Source organism: Nuphar pumila, chromosome 14, assembly GCF_984573655.1.
Source record: "Nuphar pumila chromosome 14, dmNupPumi1.hap1.1, whole genome shotgun sequence".
Taxonomy (NCBI): Eukaryota; Viridiplantae; Streptophyta; class Magnoliopsida; order Nymphaeales; family Nymphaeaceae; genus Nuphar; species Nuphar pumila.
In genome coordinates this window covers 36,235,017-36,256,997 of record NC_143262.1, presented here as the reverse complement: position 1 = coordinate 36,256,997, position 21,981 = coordinate 36,235,017, and the positions used below count along the sequence as shown (strand labels likewise).

At 37.3% G+C, this 21,981-nt stretch overlaps 1 protein-coding gene across 3 annotated transcripts in view; it reads left to right on the top strand.

Annotated features, from left to right (window-relative positions):
• The window catches only part of HVA22A (HVA22 homolog A), a 32,214-nt gene extending 11,300 nt beyond the window's left edge, over window positions 1-20,914 (top strand). The window contains exons 4-6 of one of the 3 annotated variants that reach the window (XM_089987777.1): window positions 13,342-13,383; window positions 13,504-13,588; window positions 20,634-20,914. In XM_089987777.1, the coding sequence (XP_089843903.1) occupies window positions 13,342-13,383; window positions 13,504-13,588; window positions 20,634-20,702 (196 nt within the window). In that variant the 3' untranslated portion in view covers window positions 20,703-20,914. Of the gene's footprint in view, window positions 1-13,341; window positions 13,589-20,633 lie in introns of all 3 variants that reach the window. The other 2 variants (XM_089987776.1, XM_089987778.1) reach the window with 2 other exon arrangements.
• Window positions 20,915-21,981: the final 1,067 nt, after the last annotated feature.

The following is a 21,981-nucleotide window of genomic DNA, read 5'->3' as shown; positions in this document are numbered from 1 at the left end:
AAAGAGTGGGGCAATAGGTTTTAGGATATGTAATGGGATTTGATCACCCACAGAAGACGAAGGCATGCGGTTGATCAGATAGCAAGCAGTGGTAATCGCATCACCCCAGTATAATGCAGGAACATTGGATTGAATCATAATGGTCCTGGCAACATCAAGCAGGTGCCGATGTTTTCGCTCAGCCACCCCATTTTGTTGAGATGAATAGGCACAAGAAGTTTGGGGTTGGATGTCATGATTTTGGTAAAATTGTAACAGACCTTTTGATTTAAACTCGAGAGCATTATCAGTGCGAACAATCTTGACAATAGATTCAAACTAAGTTTTTATTTCAAGAATTAAGGATTTTATAATACTTGGAACTTCAGATCGTTCTTTTATTAAAAACACCCATGACAACTTAGAGAAATCATCAACAATAACAAGATAGTAACGACACTGAGTCCTAGTAGGAATCTTACTAGGACCCCATACATCTGCATGAAGAAGTTCAAAAACTTTATTACTAGACTGACTCTGACTCGAAGGGAACGAACTTCGATAATGCTTTCCCAACTGACATGCTTCACACTGAAATGATGTGGTAGAAGGAATTTGAGGAAAGACCGAACGAAGCTTTGACAATGAAGGATGACCAAGACGACGATGCCACTGAACAGGACTGAATGAGTGTTCCACTGCAGCATGAACATTACCCATTGGATGATGTAGGTAGTAAACTCCATTTTCTTCATAGCCTCCACCAATCATCTTCCCCGTCAGCAAATCCTGAAAATGACAACCCATCGGATCAAATATTACTCTACAATTTTGTTCTCTTATAAGGCAACTAACAAAGAATAAACTTTGAGGAAAGTTTGGAGCATGAAGAACATTTTGCAACTGTAATAAGGAGGATATAGAAATATTTCTCTGACCAACGACCGGGGAGGAACTCTCATCGGCTAATGAGACTCCTCGATGAACATTAATATCCTTTATATCTGAGAAAACAAGTGAATTTCCACACAAATGTCTAGATGCACGAGAGTCAATAATCCACTTACTATCAGTCGGATGAAGATGATTTCCAGTTGAATATGCAACACCAGCTATAGGAGTGAAACTCAAAGGACGAAGAGCTATCAACTCATCATATTCAGCACGACTGAGGGTGATACTACGGTCACTTGCAAAGATATTCTCCTGTACATTTGTTGCCTCAATAGTAGTAACATTTGCTTTAGGAACATATGACTTTGATGAAGAAGAGGTTGGCCGACCATGCTTATCCCAGCAACGATCTTCTAAATGTCCAGATTTTCCACAGAATGTACATTGAAGTTTTCCTCTGCCTCCCATACCACGTCCACGACCTCGTCCTCTGATATTCTGAATATTTCCACGCCCATAACCAGATGAGACAACAAGAGCAGATGACTGAGTCACAGGCTGAGATTGTGGAAGAGAGATCGCAAGTCTACTCAGACGATTGTATGCATCAGCAAGAGTAGGAACATCTGATCCGGTCAACATTTGAACTTTTGCAACAGAAAATTCTGAAGAGAGACCTGTAAGAAAGCGAACAACCATGGTTTGTTCTTGATGATCCTTTTGCTTCGAGCAACAAAGAGGCCTGTGAGCGTTAAGTCTTTCAAACGCAGCTTTGACAGAGGCATAGTATTGGGCCAAGGTCTGATCTCCCTGCTGCAAATTATATATTTCCTGTTCGACTTGCAGGATACGACTCACATTAGTTTCTTGTGAGTATGTATCACGAAGATTGTCCCACATCAGTTTGGCTGTATTATAGTAGATCAATCCATCTACAATATGGGGTTCAACACTATTCATGATCCATGACATAACTATGTCATTATCTTCATCCCAAGTAACATATTTTCCCAATTTTTCAGTGGGTTCGTCTTCCAACAGAATATGTTTTCGACGATGTCCAGATACCGACATCATAAAGGTTCTGGACCACCTGACATAGTTGGTTTCATTCAACCTTACGGAAGAGTCGTACGAGAATGGGTTGGCAAAAGCCTTATACTCCCCCAATATGTTCCATTTTAGAATCACATTTCGAAGTTTCAGCCATACTGCTCACTTGAACAGCAAGTGCTCAAGTAGAATTTTCCAACACAGCAGGGAATCAGACCTGCTGTTTCCACAAAAAAAAAACAGCCCACAAACAACAGGGAATCACTCCTGCTGTTTTCACGACAGAAGGATAACTTAAACTAACATGCTTCACAGCACGAAACAAAACTCGACACAGCAGGGAATCACGACCATTGCTGCGCCCAAACACACCACGACCAACAATAATATGCAGTCGCAAAAAAAATAATCACGACAACTGTTGTTCTCCAAACATATAAGGCACGACAGCCAATAAGTCTTCAGGGCACAGTTAAACAAATCAATCATATCTCGATCACACGCAACAACCCATTAAATAAATCCTGATCACACGCAATCAACACAGGAAATAAATTTCAGCTGCTCTCAAACAGCAAGAAATCACGGCAGGCACACAACAACACAAGAAATGAAATCACGGCAGGCACGCAATAGCACATAAACTTTCTGCTGCTCCCAAACAGCAGGAACACAACTCGACAACAAAAGATCCACGACAGAAAATCCAGGAAATCACGACAGGAGATCACGAAAACAAAAAAAAACTCCAAACTGAGGAGCTCAAGGGTTACGGCTCCAGGAAATCCTCGTTGGGAGCTCCATCCTTAGATCTGACGACAGATCTGTTATCAGATCTTCCACAACGTGCAACAGCAAACCTGATTTCAAGCAATCGGGGTTTTTTTTTATTTTGTTGGTGAAGACCAGTCCTCTCGTGATCACGCTCCCGAGATCGAGGGCTCTGATACCATGTAGAAGGAAGATCGATGCACAACCACCTGTAGAGAGAGAGAGAGAGAGAGAGAGAGAGAGAGTCGGCTACACAATAGAATAACTCGTTAACTTGGATTAGGGCTTCTCTCTATATTAAATAGAGAGAGGCTAAAAAGAATAATTACATCTAAGCCCATTATGAAAACAAATTTCAAAAACCCTCTAATATAAAAAGACTTAAACTTAAAACCACCTATTCTCAACAATTACAACAACAACAACAACTACGCCTTCATCCCAAAACAATTGGGGTCGGCGATATGAACCAAAAAAGAAAATCATTCTGGGTCTTCCACATGAATCCTTCTCCAATCATAAGAATTTCTTTTTTTGTTAAGCAACCTTGGCGATGAACGATATTCGGATCTGACTATAAATAAGAAAGGCAATATTAGGAACAACAACAACAACAACTACGCCTTCATCCCAATATTAGGAAATGAGTTGAAAATGGTGTTCAAGAAAGATTTGGAAAGGAAAGTTTGAGATGATGGATTAGAGAATAAACTTAAAGGACAAATTAGAGGAAGAAGGAAAGGGATTTCAGCAAAGGGAACACAGTTACGAGTCATAGATCATGCCTGCCAGTTGCTATGCTCTAGTACAACATAAATCTAAAGAAGAAAGAAGGTGAGTCATTCCCGGTGTGTGGGGTGGCACTTTTGATCTGTATGTGTATTTTATACTGTAAACCATAGTACGATATTTACTAATTAGCGATTAAAAGAATTAATAGTACAAACGCGCCACTATTAAGGGGCCTCTTAACTTAAACAATAGGAATACACTTATTGTCCGTCATTAGTGCACAGCCATTTTTTATCAATATAACTATATGCTGAAAAAAAGGGGGATATGATCCTATGGACATGTATAGTGCTAATGAAAATGTCAAGCTATGCTGCTTCTTTGAATTGTTGTGCTAAAATAAGTGAACATTGGAGAAATTCATACATTCTTATTGTGTTCACAGTATAGGCTTTGATTGACAAACAAGGAAAAGTAGATGGTGGACAAAATAGCAAATTCAGCCTACAGCTATTTTTGACTGTTATATTTTCTTATTATGCTTGTAGGTTTGGTCTGCTTCAGTCATTGTTGTATATTTGTTGGAAGTTTCTAGCAATGATGTAAAAGTCATGAAGTATCATATAATAAGTTACGGCAACACTTTTTAATGTAAAAACCAACAAAATACACCCTTGAAACTAGTCTCAGGGTGTATCAGGCATGTACTATACATGTCATATGATACACATACATATCCTATGATAGTATATTCTATGAACTCGATAATGTCAGAGCTTTCATTTTTTTACAGTATTCTTATCATTTTTTAAGCTGTACAACCAATTTTGGGGGGTCCTTTCTCACTTAAAGGTCATTTTTTACCCTAAGCATATCTTAAGCTATTTTTCTCACTTTGGGTATGAGATCTAGACCTTCCAAGGATTGGGCTTTTGGGGTTGTTCAATCTAGAGCTCAAGTTTGTGAGATTGGGGTGGATTTTGGATGATTGAGGTGAACGAAGTGAAAGAATGTATCCACCGACGTTGGGTTGATGCTAAGGAGGGAGAAGACGCTTGAGAGAGAGAGAGAGAGAGAAAGAGAGAGAGAGAGAGAGAGAGAGAGAGAGAGAGGCTGCAGCAACGAGTGGCATGATCCTCAACACACAGGATCGTGCCCTATATGTTATATTTATATTGAAAACAGGTTGGGTTTGGATATTACATTATGTTATATTAGATCCAGACCCAATACAAACAGTACAATGACTTTGAGATAAATACATGGGTTTCGGGTCTAGACCCAAATCCGTAATGGGTACAATGATCCAGTCAGTCTTAATATCCTCCCTCAAGTTGTGCATGGTCATATACCATGGACAACTTGCTCTTCAAGAACCAAAATTGTATGCTGGTAAGACCTTTAGTGAACAAATTCGCCACCTAATCAGCCGTCCGAATATAAGCAGGTTCAACTTCCCTATCTTCTACTTTTTGCCGAATAAAATGTTGATTAATTTCTATATGCTTTGTACGGCTGTGATGAATGGGATTGAAGCAAATCTGGATGGCACTCTGATTATCACACAAAAGAGTAGTGGGTAGAATGGTTTCTCCTAATTCTACCAAAAGATGTCTCAGCCATGTAACTTCTGCTGTAGCTGCTGCCATAGACCTATACTTAGCCTCAGTACTGGATTGTGCAACTGCACGTTGTTTCTTGCTACTCCATGCTATTAAGTTTCCATCAATAAAAACACAATAGCCAGACACTGACCTTCTGTCATCTGGATCTCCAGCCCAATCGGCATCTGCATACACAATTAGTCTATGTTGCTCTCCTTTAGTCATAGATTGATGATAAACTAAGCCATCCCCAAGTGTTCCCTTTAAGTACCGAAGAATTCTCTTGACAGCATTCATATGTTCTGTGCATGGATCATGCATGAATTGTGAGACTTGATTCACTACGTACACAATATCGGGTCTAGTGAAAGTGAGATATTGAAGCATACCCACGAGGCTGCGATATTGTCTGGGATCTCCATATGCCTCCCCATCTAGAGCACTGAGCTTATGATTCAATACACTAGGAGTGGACAGAGGTTTACAGTCCTTCATACCTGCCTTATCCAGTAAATCTAAGGTATATTTGTGTTGAGTTAATGAAAGATATCTATCTCGCCGGTCTACTTCAACTCCCAAGAAATAACGCAGAACCCCCAAATCTTTCATCTTAAACTTTTGACTCGAGAGAGCCTTTGTAGCTTCTATATGTTCATCAGAATTCCCAGTGATAATAATATCATCTACATATATGAGGAGTAAAGTACTGACTTGACGATCTCGAAAAATGAATAAGGAATGATCGAGGTAAGATCGAATGAATCCATGTCATTGAACTTCGACAGAGAAGCTATCGAACCAAGAACGAGAGGCTTGCTTTAGTCCATAAATGGCTCTTCGTAATTTACAAACATGAGTGTTGGGGTTGCGTTCTGCATAACCAGGGGGTTGCTCCATATAGACTTCTTCTTTTAGACTGCCATGCAAAAATGCATTTTTGACATCAAGCTGACTGAGAATCCAACCATACTGAACCGACAAAGATAAAATTAATCGAATTGTTCCCATCTTGACCACAAGGCTAAAGGTCTCATCATAGTCTTGCCCGTATTCTTGAGTAAAGCCTTTGGCTACAAGTCTCGCCTTGTAGCGTTCAATGGATCCATCAGGTTTATACTTGATCTTATAGACCCATTTAGAACCTACAACATTTTTGTTTGAGGGTCTAGGAACAATCTCCCAAGTTCCACATTCATGCAAGGCTTCCATCTCCTCATTCATGGCCTCAATCCACTTGATTGACATGTATGCATCCGAGAAACTGACGGGTTCATCTTGCTTTTCAATCTGAGAAACAAATAATTGCAGATCTGTAGAGAAGTTGTTATAACTGACCCATCTCTCAATAGGATGGCAAATTCTTCTAGTTCATCTGGGCTGCACATCAATTGGTTGATCATTATTCTTGTTTCGTCGTACATAGACGATTCCTTGAAATTTTGCGGCATCTGAAGTAGACATGCTAGGAACCTGCACATTTCTCAATTCTTCCATATGAGGTTGAATGCCGGTCTCACACGGTTCAACAGATGACGTGTGACGCGGGAAAGCATCATACGTTTCTATCTGGTTAAGCAACTCAGTGGCAAGCCACGACTGATACCACTCAACGGCCTCGTTGTGTCCATCTACACTTCCTGAGTCATGAACAATGGTTTCATCAAACACAACATTTCGTGAGACTCTGATGCGGTGAGTGATAGGGTCATAGCATCGATACCCTTTGTATTGGTCAGCATATCCCACAAACTTGCACACACATGCCTTGTCCTGAAACTTATTTCGTTGAGAGCTATCAATGTGGACGTAACATATACAACCAAACACTCTCAATTCATTGTAATCGGGTTGAATCCCGAAAAGAGCAAAATAAGGGGATTGGTTCTCTAACAATGTCATGGGTAAACGATTTATGATATACACAACTGAGTGGAAGGCCTCAGTCCACAAACTCACGGGAACGTGAGTGTCATGCAACATACTCAAGGCACTTTCCACAATGTGTCGATGTTTTCTTTCCGCCATAGCATTTTGTTGTGGTGTATGTGGGCAAGATATACGACGACTTATTCCATTATCTTGGAGAAATTCAGTAAATTCCTTTGATAGATACTCACCTCCTCCATCACATTGGAAATGCTGAATCTTAGACAAGAATTGATTACAGACCAAAGCGAAAAATGAACGAAAGAGTTTGAATACTTCAGATTTATGTTTCATAAAATAAATCCAAGTATATCTGGAGTAGCTATCAATAAAGGTTACGTAATAGCGACTACCAGATAAAGAAGATTGTGGGGCAGGACCCCAAACATCAGAATACACAATTTCAAAAGGTATTGAAGCTCTTTGATTTATTGAATTAAAAGGAAGAACATGACTCTTGTATAGTTGAAAACTAGAACAAAGTGAAGTATCAGACTTAACACTCGGACTAGACTCTGGAACAAGTCCACTCGACACAAGTTTCTTAATGAAGGAATCATTACAATGACCCAAACGACGAAGCCAATTCTCTGGCTTATTACACTGAGATAAACTAAAACAATCTTTGGACGACACTGGCTGGACTCGCTGAATGACGGATGAATTTAATGAAGCACCACGGACAGAAGAAGAAGGAAGTTCCTTGAGGATATACATGTTTCCTTGTCGTTTTCCTTCAACGAGCGTCTTCTTCGTGAGAAGATCCTTGACACATACAAAAGAAGAAGTGAATTCAACGGAAGAATTAGTATCATCAGCAAGTTTATAGACAACGCCAATGTTCTTGACAATACTTGGAGAATGATAGACATTGGACAAATTTAGATAAGAGTTAGGGAGTGAAAGGTTAACATTTCCAGTATGAGATATAGAGTGAAGAGTACCATCTCCAGTTTTAATATGAATTTTTTCACGATAAGGAACATGTTTTAAAATCTTACCGACATCACCTATCACATGTGCTGCAGCCCCATAATCAATGTACCAGGTTCCTTGCTCATTCTGCTTGAAGCTTAAACTTGAAAGAGCAGATATCAGAAGATTCTTCACATTATCCTTTTCATCATCCTTCGAGTCTTCTCCTATTCTTCCTCTGTGAGAGGATCCTGCACCATTGAATTTTCCCTTGTTCTGTGGATTGTACCAACAATTAGCTTTGATGTGCCCCCTTTTGTTGCATTGAAAACATGTCGGTATGGTTCTGGAGCTCTGATTCCCTGGGAAAGAATTAGGTGACACGTTAGGCGTGGGCAACAATCCTCGTCCTCCTTGACTATTCCTTCCCTGTCCACGTCCACCTCGAAAGCCTCCACGTTCTTGTCCTGTTATCATCCCTGTAACCAATACATCATGGTGGCTGGAGTGCATCTCTTCTCCTCGAATGGTAACTTCATACTGTAATAACTTCGCGCGAAGATCCTCAAAACTTGGTAAAGAAGGAAGGCATAGGAGGGATGTGACCAGCATATGATAATCAAATCCAAGACCATTTAGTGCCTGTTGAACTTTTTCTTTGTCAGGAATTTCACAACTCACCATGGCTAGTTGATCAGTGATGGTCTTGACTTTGTTCATGTACTCTGTAACCGACAAGTTTTCCTTCTTTAAGAGCTGAAATTCTTTCTTCAAATATAGAATTTTGGCCTCTGAAATCTGTGAATAGGTTTGCACCAACCTCTGCCATAGTTCCATAGCGGAGCATTCATCGGGAATGCCCACTAATACCTCTTGAGAAAGAGTAGAGGTAATATATGCCACAACCGCCTGATCCTTTCTCCTCCATACTGTGAATTCTGGATTACGAACCAATTTGTTGGAAACCTCCTCTTTATCATCTCTCTTCTCTTGCAAAACAAACTCTGGTGGTGTAGGGACAGATCCATCAAGATATCCAGAGAGATCCAAACTCCTAATAAAAGGCAATATTTGCCTCTTCCAAGTTAAGTAATTCGAGTTGGTGAGTTTCTCGGAAATAAGTTGACCAAGGAAGCTAGATGAAAGAGAAGGAGAATCCATGAAAGGAATAAGGATAAATGGAATTGAAGAGAAGAACGAGAAATATATCAGCGAGACAGTCCCACAAGTTAGAGAAACAATTGGAGTTCACGCCATTTTTTTTTAAATATGGGTCACTGTTTCTCTAATACCTTTAGTGGACTGCACGATTTGTACTGGTCAGAATCTCGACAGATCTATCGCAGACTCCAAAAATGTAACGTCAGGTCTGGCAAAAATTGGGTATACGAGTTTGAAAATCAAGAAGTTCTGTAAGATGACTATTCACGTAAAAACTGATGTTAATGCGAGACAGAGTTTGCACCAATCAGATCTGATGCACCAATCAGATCTGGAATCAACGATGAAGGTGGGTAAAAAAGAATTTTTTTTGCAATAGGAAGAGAAGAGAAACAGATCTGGAACGAAATCAGATCTGAAAACCCAAAGATTGAATTGAAATAAAGAATCGATAAGAAGAGAAGCAAATCCAAAAAAAAAAAAATCAGATGGAAGAATCAAAATTAAAAATCAGTTTTGAAGGAATGAGTGTTGATGGAGGAAATAGAGAGAGATGATAGAGAAAACCAAAGATTTTTTTTTGTGGTTTTACTAACCTGGAAAAGAGGACGAATCTCTAGAGACACTTTCTGGAATCGGATTCACGCCCTTGAACTGAAGTCAGATGCGATCCCGCTCTAATACCATGAAAGAATGTATCCACCGACGTTGGGTTGATGCTAAGGAGGGAGAAGACGCCTGAGAGAGGGAGAGGCTGCATCAACGAGTGGCACGATCCTCAACACACAGGATCGTGCCCTATATGTTATATTTATATTGAAAACAGGTTGGATCTGGATATTACATTATGTTATATTAGATCCAGACCCAATATAAACAGTACAATGACTTTGAGATAAATACATCGGTTTTGGGTCCAGACCCAAACCCGTAATGGGTACAATGATACAGTCAGTCTTAATACGAAGGTGATCTACTCCATTTCCATTCTTCTTGGTTTTTAGGTAACAAACTCTTATCTTTTGCTTTAAAGCTACAAGATTTGGAGTAACTATGACCTCACAAGATTCGACTATGAGAACGATTTTCATAGGTGTGTTTTGATTAAACATCTCCATGCAGGTCAAGAGAACTACCAGAGGCTGTAATGATGTGCTCACATAAATTACTCACTGTTTTTGTATGTTTGTGTAAATTATTCATTTTTTAAAGGCTTTTGAGTTAGGTTTATTGATGAAAGGAGGAAGAGACCAAAAGGACAGAAAATACCTCAGCGTGGAGCCCAACCGGTTGAGACTAGAAAGTTATTAAAGTGCCTCTTTGATGGGCCTGTAATTCAGGGTGGATTGTATATATTCAATGCCATCTGACAGGCCAAGGAAACTCCCCACAACAGTGTTGCTCTCCTTGTATTGCAGACAGTATTTGTCTTGAGATTGTTAATTTAGGAGAAATAGATAGAAGAAAAGTAGGTCACAAAGTTGATGACAATGACCCGTAGTCACTACCACCGACTTCAGAAATTGGAGAAAACTCTCAAGCTTATGAGGAAACAATGGGGAGAACTAAGAATGAAATGTTGAAGATATACATTCCAAAAATTTGGAAGTTTAATCTAAAAGTGTTTAGAGTTTAGAGTTAAGAGTTTAGAAAATTAGACCATGACTATTATATAAAATGTTTTATATTTTTATGTATAACTATGATCTTTCATATTGATCTCAGATCAGCTTGAATGTTAAGAGTCTTAAGATTGTGTTTTAGTTCTTTATAAATTCATTTCTTGTGACTTGTTTTTATCTAATAACAAAGCATTACTCTATCTGTTGTATATTTACTGCATTAGTTAGCTTCGTTAATAAATACTATTGTGACTTTTTTTTATCTTATAAATTTTTTATGCTTATATTGTGTAGAATTGCGATTTTTATGATATGGTGCAATGCAGTGTTATTTTTTGCAATTACAGTGAGTTATAATAAGCATTTTACATTGATTTCTGGTTTATGATTAATGAAACTTAGGGTAGTTTTCTTTACCTCCCTCCATATTATTCCAATCAAATGTGATTTGGAATCATATGAATCAGAATCACAAGGGGCCCTTTGTGATTTCAATTCTGGTGACAAATGAGAAAATGATTCATTTGCAAAGCAAATGACAGTCGTTTTCTCATCCTCCATGCTCTCACATTTGCTTTGATGTGAGAGAATGGAGCCAACAAGAATCATTCCCTCACTCTCATTTGGATGAGAGAATGATTCCCACCAGAGTTAAACAAACATCTCCTTAATTGCATCATTAATTCTCTTATCATATGTTATCTGAAGTTACCAATATTACCTATGTGACATAGAATATTACTTTATTCATGCAGCTTTGACATGTTCTTGGCTCGACAGGTGCTAGAAGACTAACATGTTGAAGAAGGATCAACACACAACACACACACACACACACACAAAGGCTGCACAATTAGCTAAGCCTCTCTCAAGTAGCCTAGGCTTGGCTTGGCCTCACTCTTTTACTTGAAAAAGGCAACCTTGAGCCTAGTCTTAGGCTTGTTTATTCATATGAGCCAAGACCTAGCCTTGAGCTTGGTAGGTTCATCAAAAATATTAGCAATGCATATATTAATACAGATGAGCCTCTTGGTGCAAAGGTCAGTATGTTTTCTGTATAAGAGTTGTCATGAGCTCAAATCCGCCCTCTCCTTTTCCTTTTCACACACACACACACACACACACACACACACAAAAGCTAGACCAAGCAAGCTCAATTGAGCAAGCCTGAAGATAGGCATTCAATTTTGGCTTTGAAGTCAAGTCTGTAATCAAATGAGCGGAAATAATAAAAGCCTCTAAGGGCATACAAAGAGCATAAAGAACAATCACAAGTCCTCATAAAGGACAATACAAAGAGCCAAACAATGGCAATAACAAGAGCACAAACAAGTGCTTACAATGGCCACTAAGGGCAAACACATCAAAGTTAAAAATAGGATCTTTATTAGTCATAAAACTGCTTAAGAAAAGCATTGAAAAAGAGAGGGATTGATGCCCTCTTTAAATATGCTACAAGGGAGCTCAAAGAGCTGTTGGGGAGCCCCAACATTTCTATTGGCTGTTTTACAATAATGCTCTTTCACATCAGCGAAATGGACAATAAACAGAAAAACATAAAATTAAAAGAAAGATTACAATGCTGGAAGGAAAAGACAAAAATGCCCTGGTAGGCAATACAAATTTACAATCATAGAAACATAATATATATATATATATATACATAAACAAGAGATATATATACATATATGAATATGTATATATTTTAACAAAGTCAGCCAAGCTTAGGCTCATCTCTGCTCATGCATAGCCCTACACACTCACGCACACATGTGCTGAAATTTATGATAGTCCTACTGAGTTATTTCGGTAATCCTTTCCCAAGACTAAGTTTATGGTTATTTTGTCTCTAATAACAATTTTTAATTTATGTTTATTTTCTCTCTAATAATAAATTTTAGTAAAAATTGATATGCACGTTTGGAAGTGGGAAAAAAATCTCATAGGAAAAGAAATTTTTTCCTATGAGAACTTTTTATGAAAAATATTCTTCTGTTTGTGTGACATGAGAAAATCAGGTTGGAAAAAATGTTAAGAGTGTTTTTATTAAGGTGAGGGCGTCCCTCAAAACTGGAATTTTTTATAAGAAAAATTTTCTCCATCTCTGAGATAGCAAATTTTTTCCTGTCAAAATCAGGGCAAGATAGAAAATTATTCTTTTAAAAAATTTTCTATTGTTTGGAATGAAAGGAAAAGTTGCCACTTTTCCTTTTTAACTTGCATTTTTCCTAGCATTTTTCCCACTTTCAAACAAGCCCTTAGAAACCTAGACTATTAAGTAACCTGCACACCCTGATTTTCATACTCCTAAATGCTATGCACTGTAAAAACTGCCCTAAAATTAATTCATTATCTATGACTTTCAAACTTGAAAGTAATATATGTACTTTGTGAAGCCTCTTTGGAAGTCAAGGTAGCTGCTCATACTAATAATATGTATAGCATGCATTATCGGCCACTCCTTTTTCCTCTGCTCTATTTTTTCTTGTTTCCGTTTGGAATTTGGCCATATTTGCTAGCTGCCAAGTGTCTAGAAAGTACAGCTCAGTTTGATCATTTTAGGTTGAAATGAATGTGAAAACTGGAATGTTGTCTTTCTTGGGCAGAAAACCATCTATCCAGAATGGTTTTAGACATTAATAGTCTTCTGAAATCATGAACAAGAATTTGTGGTTTTTCTGTAGGCTTCCTTTTTGGCCTTATGCAAAGTTGATAGCTACAAGCTGGTTGGTTTTGCCTTATTTTAATGGTGCTGCTTATGTTTATGAGCACTTCATACGTCCATGCTTTGTGAACCCTCGTCCAGTTAATATTTGGTTCTTTGCTGGAAAAAAAAACGTCTTTAGTACACTCCCAGACGATTGTAGTTCTGCTGTGGAAAGGTACATCGCAGAAAATGGACAAGAAGCATTTGAGAGGCTAATTACTCAGGTAAGAGAACATACTACACTGGATTTTTTTAATTATTTTATTAGTCCTCTTTTTTTAGCTCTCAGAGTTCTTTCCTTTGCTGATACAACTACTCTGCATATAAGGTTGTAAATTGCACCAGTTCATGGTCAGTAGCCCCTTGTGTTGGTGCTGACACCATTTCTAGGCCGCTTATTTTGTATAATGATTACAGAGGGACCACATGCATACTTGACCACTTTCTGGTCTGCAGTGAGGATCCTTCCCAAGTGCTTTTTTGCTCCCTACGAGATAGTATGGAAAGTGGTTAAGGAGTTAGATCTAGGTTTAATGGTTCCAGTGCTCTTTGGGTCGCTTAGGTGTTATGCTGCTGAAATGTTATGTGTGTGTGGTGTGCTTCAGGTTTGAATCCCGACCCTTCCTTCAATACAAAAGCGTTCAAATGCATAAGTATATAAATAAATACAAATGAGGGAAAACATTGGCTAAACTCTAGAGTATGGTACTCTCTAGCTAAAACTCATAGGTGTAAATTTTATTTCATCAATTTGACCCCACATGCATTCAACATGGTTCATTTAGTAGGGAATGCACATTTGATTGGTTGATTTTGACGTAAGAACATGATTTTCTCAAATGTGAATTTTTTACACATTATGGACCACTGAACTTTAAAAAATCTGCTTTTACATGTAATGAAATGGTGGTCTTCCACAAGAGCATGAAAACTCACAAAGGGTGTTTATTGGAGACACTACAAGCATAACCCACAAAAGGGTATAAATGGAAGAACATAATAAAAATAATAATCTTTTATTTCTCACAAGAAATGCTTAAGAAGCATAGATTTACAATGGAGGGGATCACCCCTATATACAAAAGAAAAAGAGAAATAGAGGAGAGCTCTCCTATAGCTGTTGGACTAGGTCCAACGACTATAAGTCTAGTCAAGTTCTAATTGGAACTTCACTAGATTCTAATTCTAGTTCAAAATGAACTAGATAAAAATAAAAATAAAAAAAGAAAAAGAAATAAAAAGAAATATTATATTATAATATTATTATTTTATTAATATATGTATTATATATATTACATTTTACATTTTAACACTCCCCCTCAAACTTACGGTATAATGAGCGAAAGTTTGTTTAAGAGAAAGTGAAATCTAGGAGCAGCGAGAGGTTTGGTGAAGAAGTCCGATAATTGATATTTTGATGTAACATATGGCAGATCAATGGTTTCATGTAGATATTCCTCTCTGACATAGTGACAGTCCATCTCAATATGTTTGGTGCGTTCATGAAATGTTCAGTTTGCTTGCAATATAGATTGCACTCTTGTTGTAATAACATATTTGTGAAGCTTGTGTTGCTTCAACTCCCATGTTAGCAAGCAAACATCTGAACCAAACTATTTTCATTGTCATGGTCGCCATGACTCTGTATTCAACTTCAGTGGACGAGAGAGAGACTTTATGCTGCATTTTGCTCCTCCACGAAATTAAGGATTCACCTAACAAAATACAAAAACCAGTGGTTGAGTGTCTATTATTTGGATCACCTCCCCCGTTAGCATCAATATAGGCAATTAAATCTAATAAAGATGAAGCACACAAGAAGAGGCCTCGTGAAAGAGAGGACTTTATGTATCTAATAATACACAAAACTGCTCCCATGTGAACAAAGGTGAGAGCATGCTAAAACTGACTAGCTGTGTGTACAACTGGAAGGAGTGAGATCATTAAGAGGTTTTCCATTATTAATTTTCATTTTAACGTTGACAACTTTTGGAGTGTTCAATTTCTTATCATCTGTAGTTGTAGACCTGAAAACAATATCAAAAGTAAATTTAAATTAAGATATCAAATACCCACGAGGAGAATAAGCAACTTCAATTCCTAAGAAATATCTCAACAAACTTAAATTAGTCATTTCAAATGAGTTTTACAAATTTTTTTAATGTTTTCAACTCTCTGTTTGTCATCTTCGGTGATGATCATGTCATCCACGTAGAGAAGAAGAACAATAATCTTTGCATCAGAATTCTTAATAAACAAAGCAGTGTCAGTCAAACAAGAGTGAAAACTAGAGTTACCAGAAGCGCCTAGGCGCATGGGGAAGCGTGCTTCCCCGAAGCGCATTTCGGAAGCGCGAAACGTCACGCTTCCAAAACGTGTAGGGAAGCACACTTTTTTTTGGAAAGCGCATTTCCCTTTTATGGGAAGCGCGCTTCCCCATTTTTTTTCATTTTTTTTCGCTTCCCTCTCGCTTTCGGTTTGCTTCCTAGGTCGCTTTCGAGACAGTTCGTAATTTTCTTCTAAGTCATCCCACGCTTCCCGCTTCCTAAATTTTTGAAAGTGCCTCGCTTCCCGCTCCCGCTTCCCGTATCGCTTCCCACTCCCGCTTCCTCGACCGGTAACTCTAGTGAAAACCAATATAGCATAACATGACTAAACCTGTCATACCAGGCTTTTGGTGCCAGTTTAAGACCGTAATTTTTTTTTCTAAACGAAGACCTTTACCCTTAGGGATACTAATACCAGTTAGGGTTTCCATATAAACTTCTTCAACTAGATTTCTATTGAGAAAATCATTTTTGACATCCATTTGAAATATGAGTCATTTTCTAATGGAGGCTAAGGTTATTAAAGTTCTGACAGTGGTCATTCGGGCAACTGGAGCAAAAGTTTCTTCGTGACCGATGCCATACTCTTGGGCAAACCGTTGGCCACTAATCTGGCTTTATACCTTTCAAGAGTTTCATCACTATTGATTTTAAGTTTGTAAACCCATCGACAGTCTATAGGTTTTTTGCCTAGAGGAATATCTTGAATAGTCCGAATTAGCTTTTTCTAATGCTTTAAATTTTGCCTTCATGGCTTCTACCCACTATGTATGGTTTTTGGCTTGAGAATAGGATGACGGTTCTACATATGATTGTATTAATGCAATAATAATTGCCTTATATGTAAGTGAAAATATTTATGTGACACAATTTTCAGGAGGTCTAGAAGTTCTGGATGACCTGGTTTGTACTTCGAAGTATTTTTCTAATGCACATGGAAGATTTGATTCTCTACGTCTTGAATATTGTAGACTAACGTCCCTATGAGTTTGCTCTTCATTATCAACATTATATTCAAAATCAATAGTACTTTGATCATTGTCTAAATCATATTCATTAGATTTTGAAGTCAAATATATTAAAAAAGAATATTCAGTGACTTTCTTGGGCTTTTCAAATTCTTTTTTCAAGAATGATACATATAATTTTTTATTTTGAAAATCAAAACACCTATAACCTTTTTTATTATCTGCATAACCTAAAAAGGTACAATGAATCACACGGGGTGAGAACTTATTATTGTTGTTGGTGAAAACAAAACATTTGCATCAAAAGACCCTTAATCTAGAGTAATCAGGAGATAAGTTAACAAGTTTTTCAATTGGAGTTATATTTTTTAAAGAAAAAGATGACATTCGATTAATAAGATAGGTAGCAGTTAGGGCAACTTCTGCCCAAAAATCTTTTGAAACTTTATTTGCTATTAATAAAGTCCAAGCGGTGTCATAATGTGTCGATGTTTATGTTCGGCCTGACCATTTTGTTGTGGTGTGTGTGAATACGATCTTTGATATGTGATGCCATGTAAATTGAGATAATCTTTGAATTCTTTGGACATAAATTCTCTCCCTTAATCAGTGCGAAAAATGAAAATATCATTTTGAAATTTATTTTTAGCCATTTTATGAAAATTTCCAACAATCTTTTTGCAAATCTAACCATGTAGATGTGTTCGGCATGGTGAATTTGCTAGGAATCAATTGTTGGATCGTGTATTTTCGATGAAAAATGTGATTTTTAGATGCTCAAATATTTATGAATATCATGAACCGTTGATTTAAAGCCTTAAAAAATCTTGTTTATGCATCATAATTGGATGATTCGAGAGTTGGGCTTTATAAAACCAAGCATGTAGATCACATCTGTGCAGTTAGATTTTAAAAGAAAAGAACAAAAAATCCACGAGAATCGTGGTAGTTCTCATATCCTTGTGACTCTCTCTCTTTCTCGATATATATATATATATATATATATATATATGTGTGTGTGTGTGTGTGTGTGTGTGTGCAATCCATAGGAGTGCAGCTACCAGTGGTGCCTTGCTGAGAGTCCATCGCGCATGTGATGGATGTTCAACATTTTTTCTCCCGAAAAATGCTGAAACAGCGCCGAAAGCGCTCAAAAAAGGATTTAGTGGTGGTTCCTGACCGCCGTTAAAAACAAAATTTTTAATGATGGGTGCATCCCTTAGGGGGCGTTAGCGACAGTTTCGACTGCCACTAAAGGTCCCAACGGAACTTTGTCCTTGGCGGTCCATAACTGCTGCTAAAGCTCAAAACAGCACAAAAAACATGCTTTTTGCCGTTTTTGCACCGTTTTCACGTGCTGGCCGTCCATCATGTGCGATGTTGGACGGCCAGCGTCGTTTTACTATATCTGTGCACCTAAGGGTTGCACAGCTACGATTTTTTCTATATATATGAGATGGAATTTGCTACCCGCGTGGGTAAGGAGCCGCTTAATTAAAACTTATATGGGGAAGTTGTTTTGACCAGGATGTGTTCAGCATGGTTAAAATAGTAGAGATTGACCCTTGGAACATAGTTTTTTAGCATAAAAATATGTTTATTTGAGGTTTGCAAATTTGGTACATTATAGGCTGTTGTTTTTTCAACATCATAAAATCTAACATATATGTCAAAAAAGCATGAACCAAAGGTCAGTTTCTACTAAACTTAATATGTAGATCACATCTGAAGGATGAGATGTGAAAAAAACTCAAAAAAAAAATTTATATTTTTTAACTAGGAGGTTCCTTAACCACTAGGGTACCAAATATATATATATATATATATATATATATATATATATATATATATATATATATATATATAGGAAAAGTGGTAGCTGCAAACCACCAGTAAATGGTGTTGCCGGGTTGTTTTTCGCCAATCTGATCCTAAAGATGTGTTCGGCATGGTCGATTTGGTAGGAAATGACACTTGGATCATGTTTTTTTATTAAAAAAACATGACTTTTTAAGCATTGATTTTTTTTTTAAATTGTAGACCGTCGATCTTTAAATCTTATAAAAACCTACTTATGTGTCGGGATCGGAGGATCCATGAGTTGATTCGTATAAAATCAAGTGTGTAGATCACATCTGTATGGTCAGATTTTAGAAAAAATAGAAAAAACTCCTTCAAATCCTGGTAGGCTGGCAGTAGGCATGATACGGAGTACGCAGCTACCACCTACTCTCTCTTGATATATATATATATATACAAATATCAATATCAGCTATATCTCAGCGAGTCTATTTCTCGCGATATTATAGGTTTGGTGAAAAATATCGAGGCTTAAATATATATATATATATATATATATATATATATATATATATATATATATATATATATATATATAACAAAAATAAGTAAAAAAAAATCATGTTTAAATAATAAAATACATATAATAAAAGAAATAAGTAAAAATGCAAAATAAAAAATAAAAACACATTTAAGCTGTAGAAAATAAATAAAAACAGTAACAATAATTGATAATGTTGTGATATTACTACAAGAATATCACAATATTCTTAAAAAATCCTATTTTTATGTCCAAAAAACATGATTCAAAACATGATTCCTATCAAATAATCCATGTTTAATACATCTATATGGTCTGATTGAGAAGTTGCAACATAAAACTATGCTTTCTAGTAGGTGTGTGTAAGTGCTCCTGGAGCACCGTAGCATTACTCTCTCTCTCTCTCTCTATATATATATATATATAGTCTACTAATGAAGGTAAGGAACTAATGAGTAGAAATCACTCTTTTCTTCAAAATTTTCAATTTTTTGTAGATCAAAAACATTATCCTTACATGGTTTGTTTAGTAGAAAACTTGTTTTGAATCATGTGATTATGACAAGTAATTAGGTTTTAAAGGGGTCCAAAAATCAGTGACCCATAATGTGCCAAAAATTCATAAATCAAAAGATCACATTTTTACATCAGAAAAGCATGATCCAAGGCTAGATCCTTAGCAAACAAACCATCCTCACAATAGTCGAGTCCACAATAGTCTAGTATGGTTCAGTACCTATGATAATCATGATATACATGATGATGTTAATCCAGAAAACAGTTTATGTAAACTAGGATGTGGCTTTAAATGCCTAAGACCTAGTAAGATGGATTCTAATGGAACACATGCTAACATCACATCATGCTTAGGCTATCAAACATGAAGCATTCTGGTAATATAGATTCATTATTTATCCCACAATGGTCATAAGTGCAATCTACTTAGGGATTGCGTTAAGATGTATTAAATCCATGGGTATTGATTGCTTAACTTTTATTTTTTTTCTTCAGCATCATTATTATGGATTGCATGTTTTTCGTGACTCATGATTAAGATAGCACAAGCACTGTTGATTAAGATTTAAGAGTAAACATGCTGTACCGCCTGTTCAGAGCCTGCCCAGATTGAACTCGTGACCCTGATACCCCTGATGTGGGCATTACCTGGAGTGTTTATTGAACTATCCAGGACAAGAGGGACTTGATTTCAGGATGGCCACGTTCCTTGACAAACCTCACTGTTCCAACGGAATAGAACAAGAATCCTTGATTAGATGCTGACAATGGTTCCTCTTACACAACTGGCATCAAAATTCTGTTTTTGATTTCTCCACTTATTGATAGAAAAACCATTTGAGTGAAAAAAAGGAAAGAAAAATCTGATGGAATTCTTGAAGCGTCTAACATCTTAATTATTATAAAGTAAAACTTAATGTAGTCCATTTCAGTATAGAATGAATAGTTTTCCTCTTTGATTAAATAACGATTACTTCAAAATTTTGGTAGCAAGTCAGTAGCCTTGCTGTAACAAGCATGTGCATGTGCATGTGCATGTGCATGTGCATGTGCATGTGCATAGTTGCTTTAGCCATCATGACCATTCCTGTATTCACCTTTTCTGTTTGAATGGCAGGCTGAAAGTGAAACGAGGTCTAGAAAGAACACCTGTGGGATATTTGATCACGATGATGGTCGGTATTGAAGTCCAGAAAAGTATAGAGTTTAAGGTTAACTAACATGAGGTTAGCCTAATTGCGTTGTATACCGAAAGTCCTGAACATTTGAATTTTTCCAGCAGTTGCTTGCGATTTTCTATGTATTGCAGACGGTTTCTGTACACAAGACATCTCCGAACAGCTTGTACAAACAGCCATTTGATCCAAGAAAATTTTATGAGTGTGTTAGCGTATCAAATTAAGCTGATTTGCAGCTTTTTTTGTCTTATGCAATACTATGCCTTACAACTTGATGAGTGTTATTGATTCCTGAAATCTCTCTCTCTCTCTCTCTCTAGTGACATGAGTGCTTTCAGGCTTGATCGAAGTCTCAATTCAATATTCTTAATTGTACACTTTGCTTGGTGTGATAAATTACCAGACGGTTGTTTTCTCTAGGCGCACTCCTGGGAGTGGTTTCTCTAGAGGTGTGTTTGATTGTCCTGTATCTCAGATCTGAGACTTAGTGTAGCATGCAGATCAGAGGGTTGAGCAAACAGTTCTTAAATCCCCTGATCTAAGATCCTTAAAACCTCTCCCCAGATTCATGGTTCGCAGGTCCGGGTGGTTGGTGTTTCGGGCCAGAAAACTGATATTATGGGATTCATGTTCTCTCACTCTATCTCCTTCCAAACATGAGTTATGAGACCTGCTCAGATTCTAGAATATAGATTTTTATGATCTCAAATCTGAGAGCCAAGGCAATGAGCCTCACCCTATTATCTATAAAGGAACATAAATCTTTAAGCTGCTTGTTTTGGAGTCTTAAATCTCTTATTTTCTCGTGCATTTGTTCATGCGATTAGTGAAGCAACAAATAAAAGCTCTCGTTGAACCTTTTAGGTGGCCATGTCAAGTGAAAACGAAAAAAAAACAAGAACGTGACAAGCTGTCACTCCTAAGAAGACAAGTGTATACGAAAGAAGCATAAGACAGATGTCACATGTTCACTGCCTCGCATTTTGTGCGCATGCAATTGTTTTATGCTGAAAGCTAGAGGTAAACTACATCTTACCTTTACCAGGATACTTTGACTTGTTCTCCCATGCACATGTGCTCTGCTCCATATTGTTCACACTCATGTCCTAGCAACCTGGGAAGTAATGCCACTGATGATCACAGTCTGTATAGTTCCCTCTGCATATTCTGTTGGTTTATGCAGGAACCTTTGAAATTTTCTAGTGTTCTCTGCTACAAATGTTTACCATATTTATGTTTTCTTCCTCAAAGTGGGCATCACATGGAGCACTGCATCTTTGGTAACGT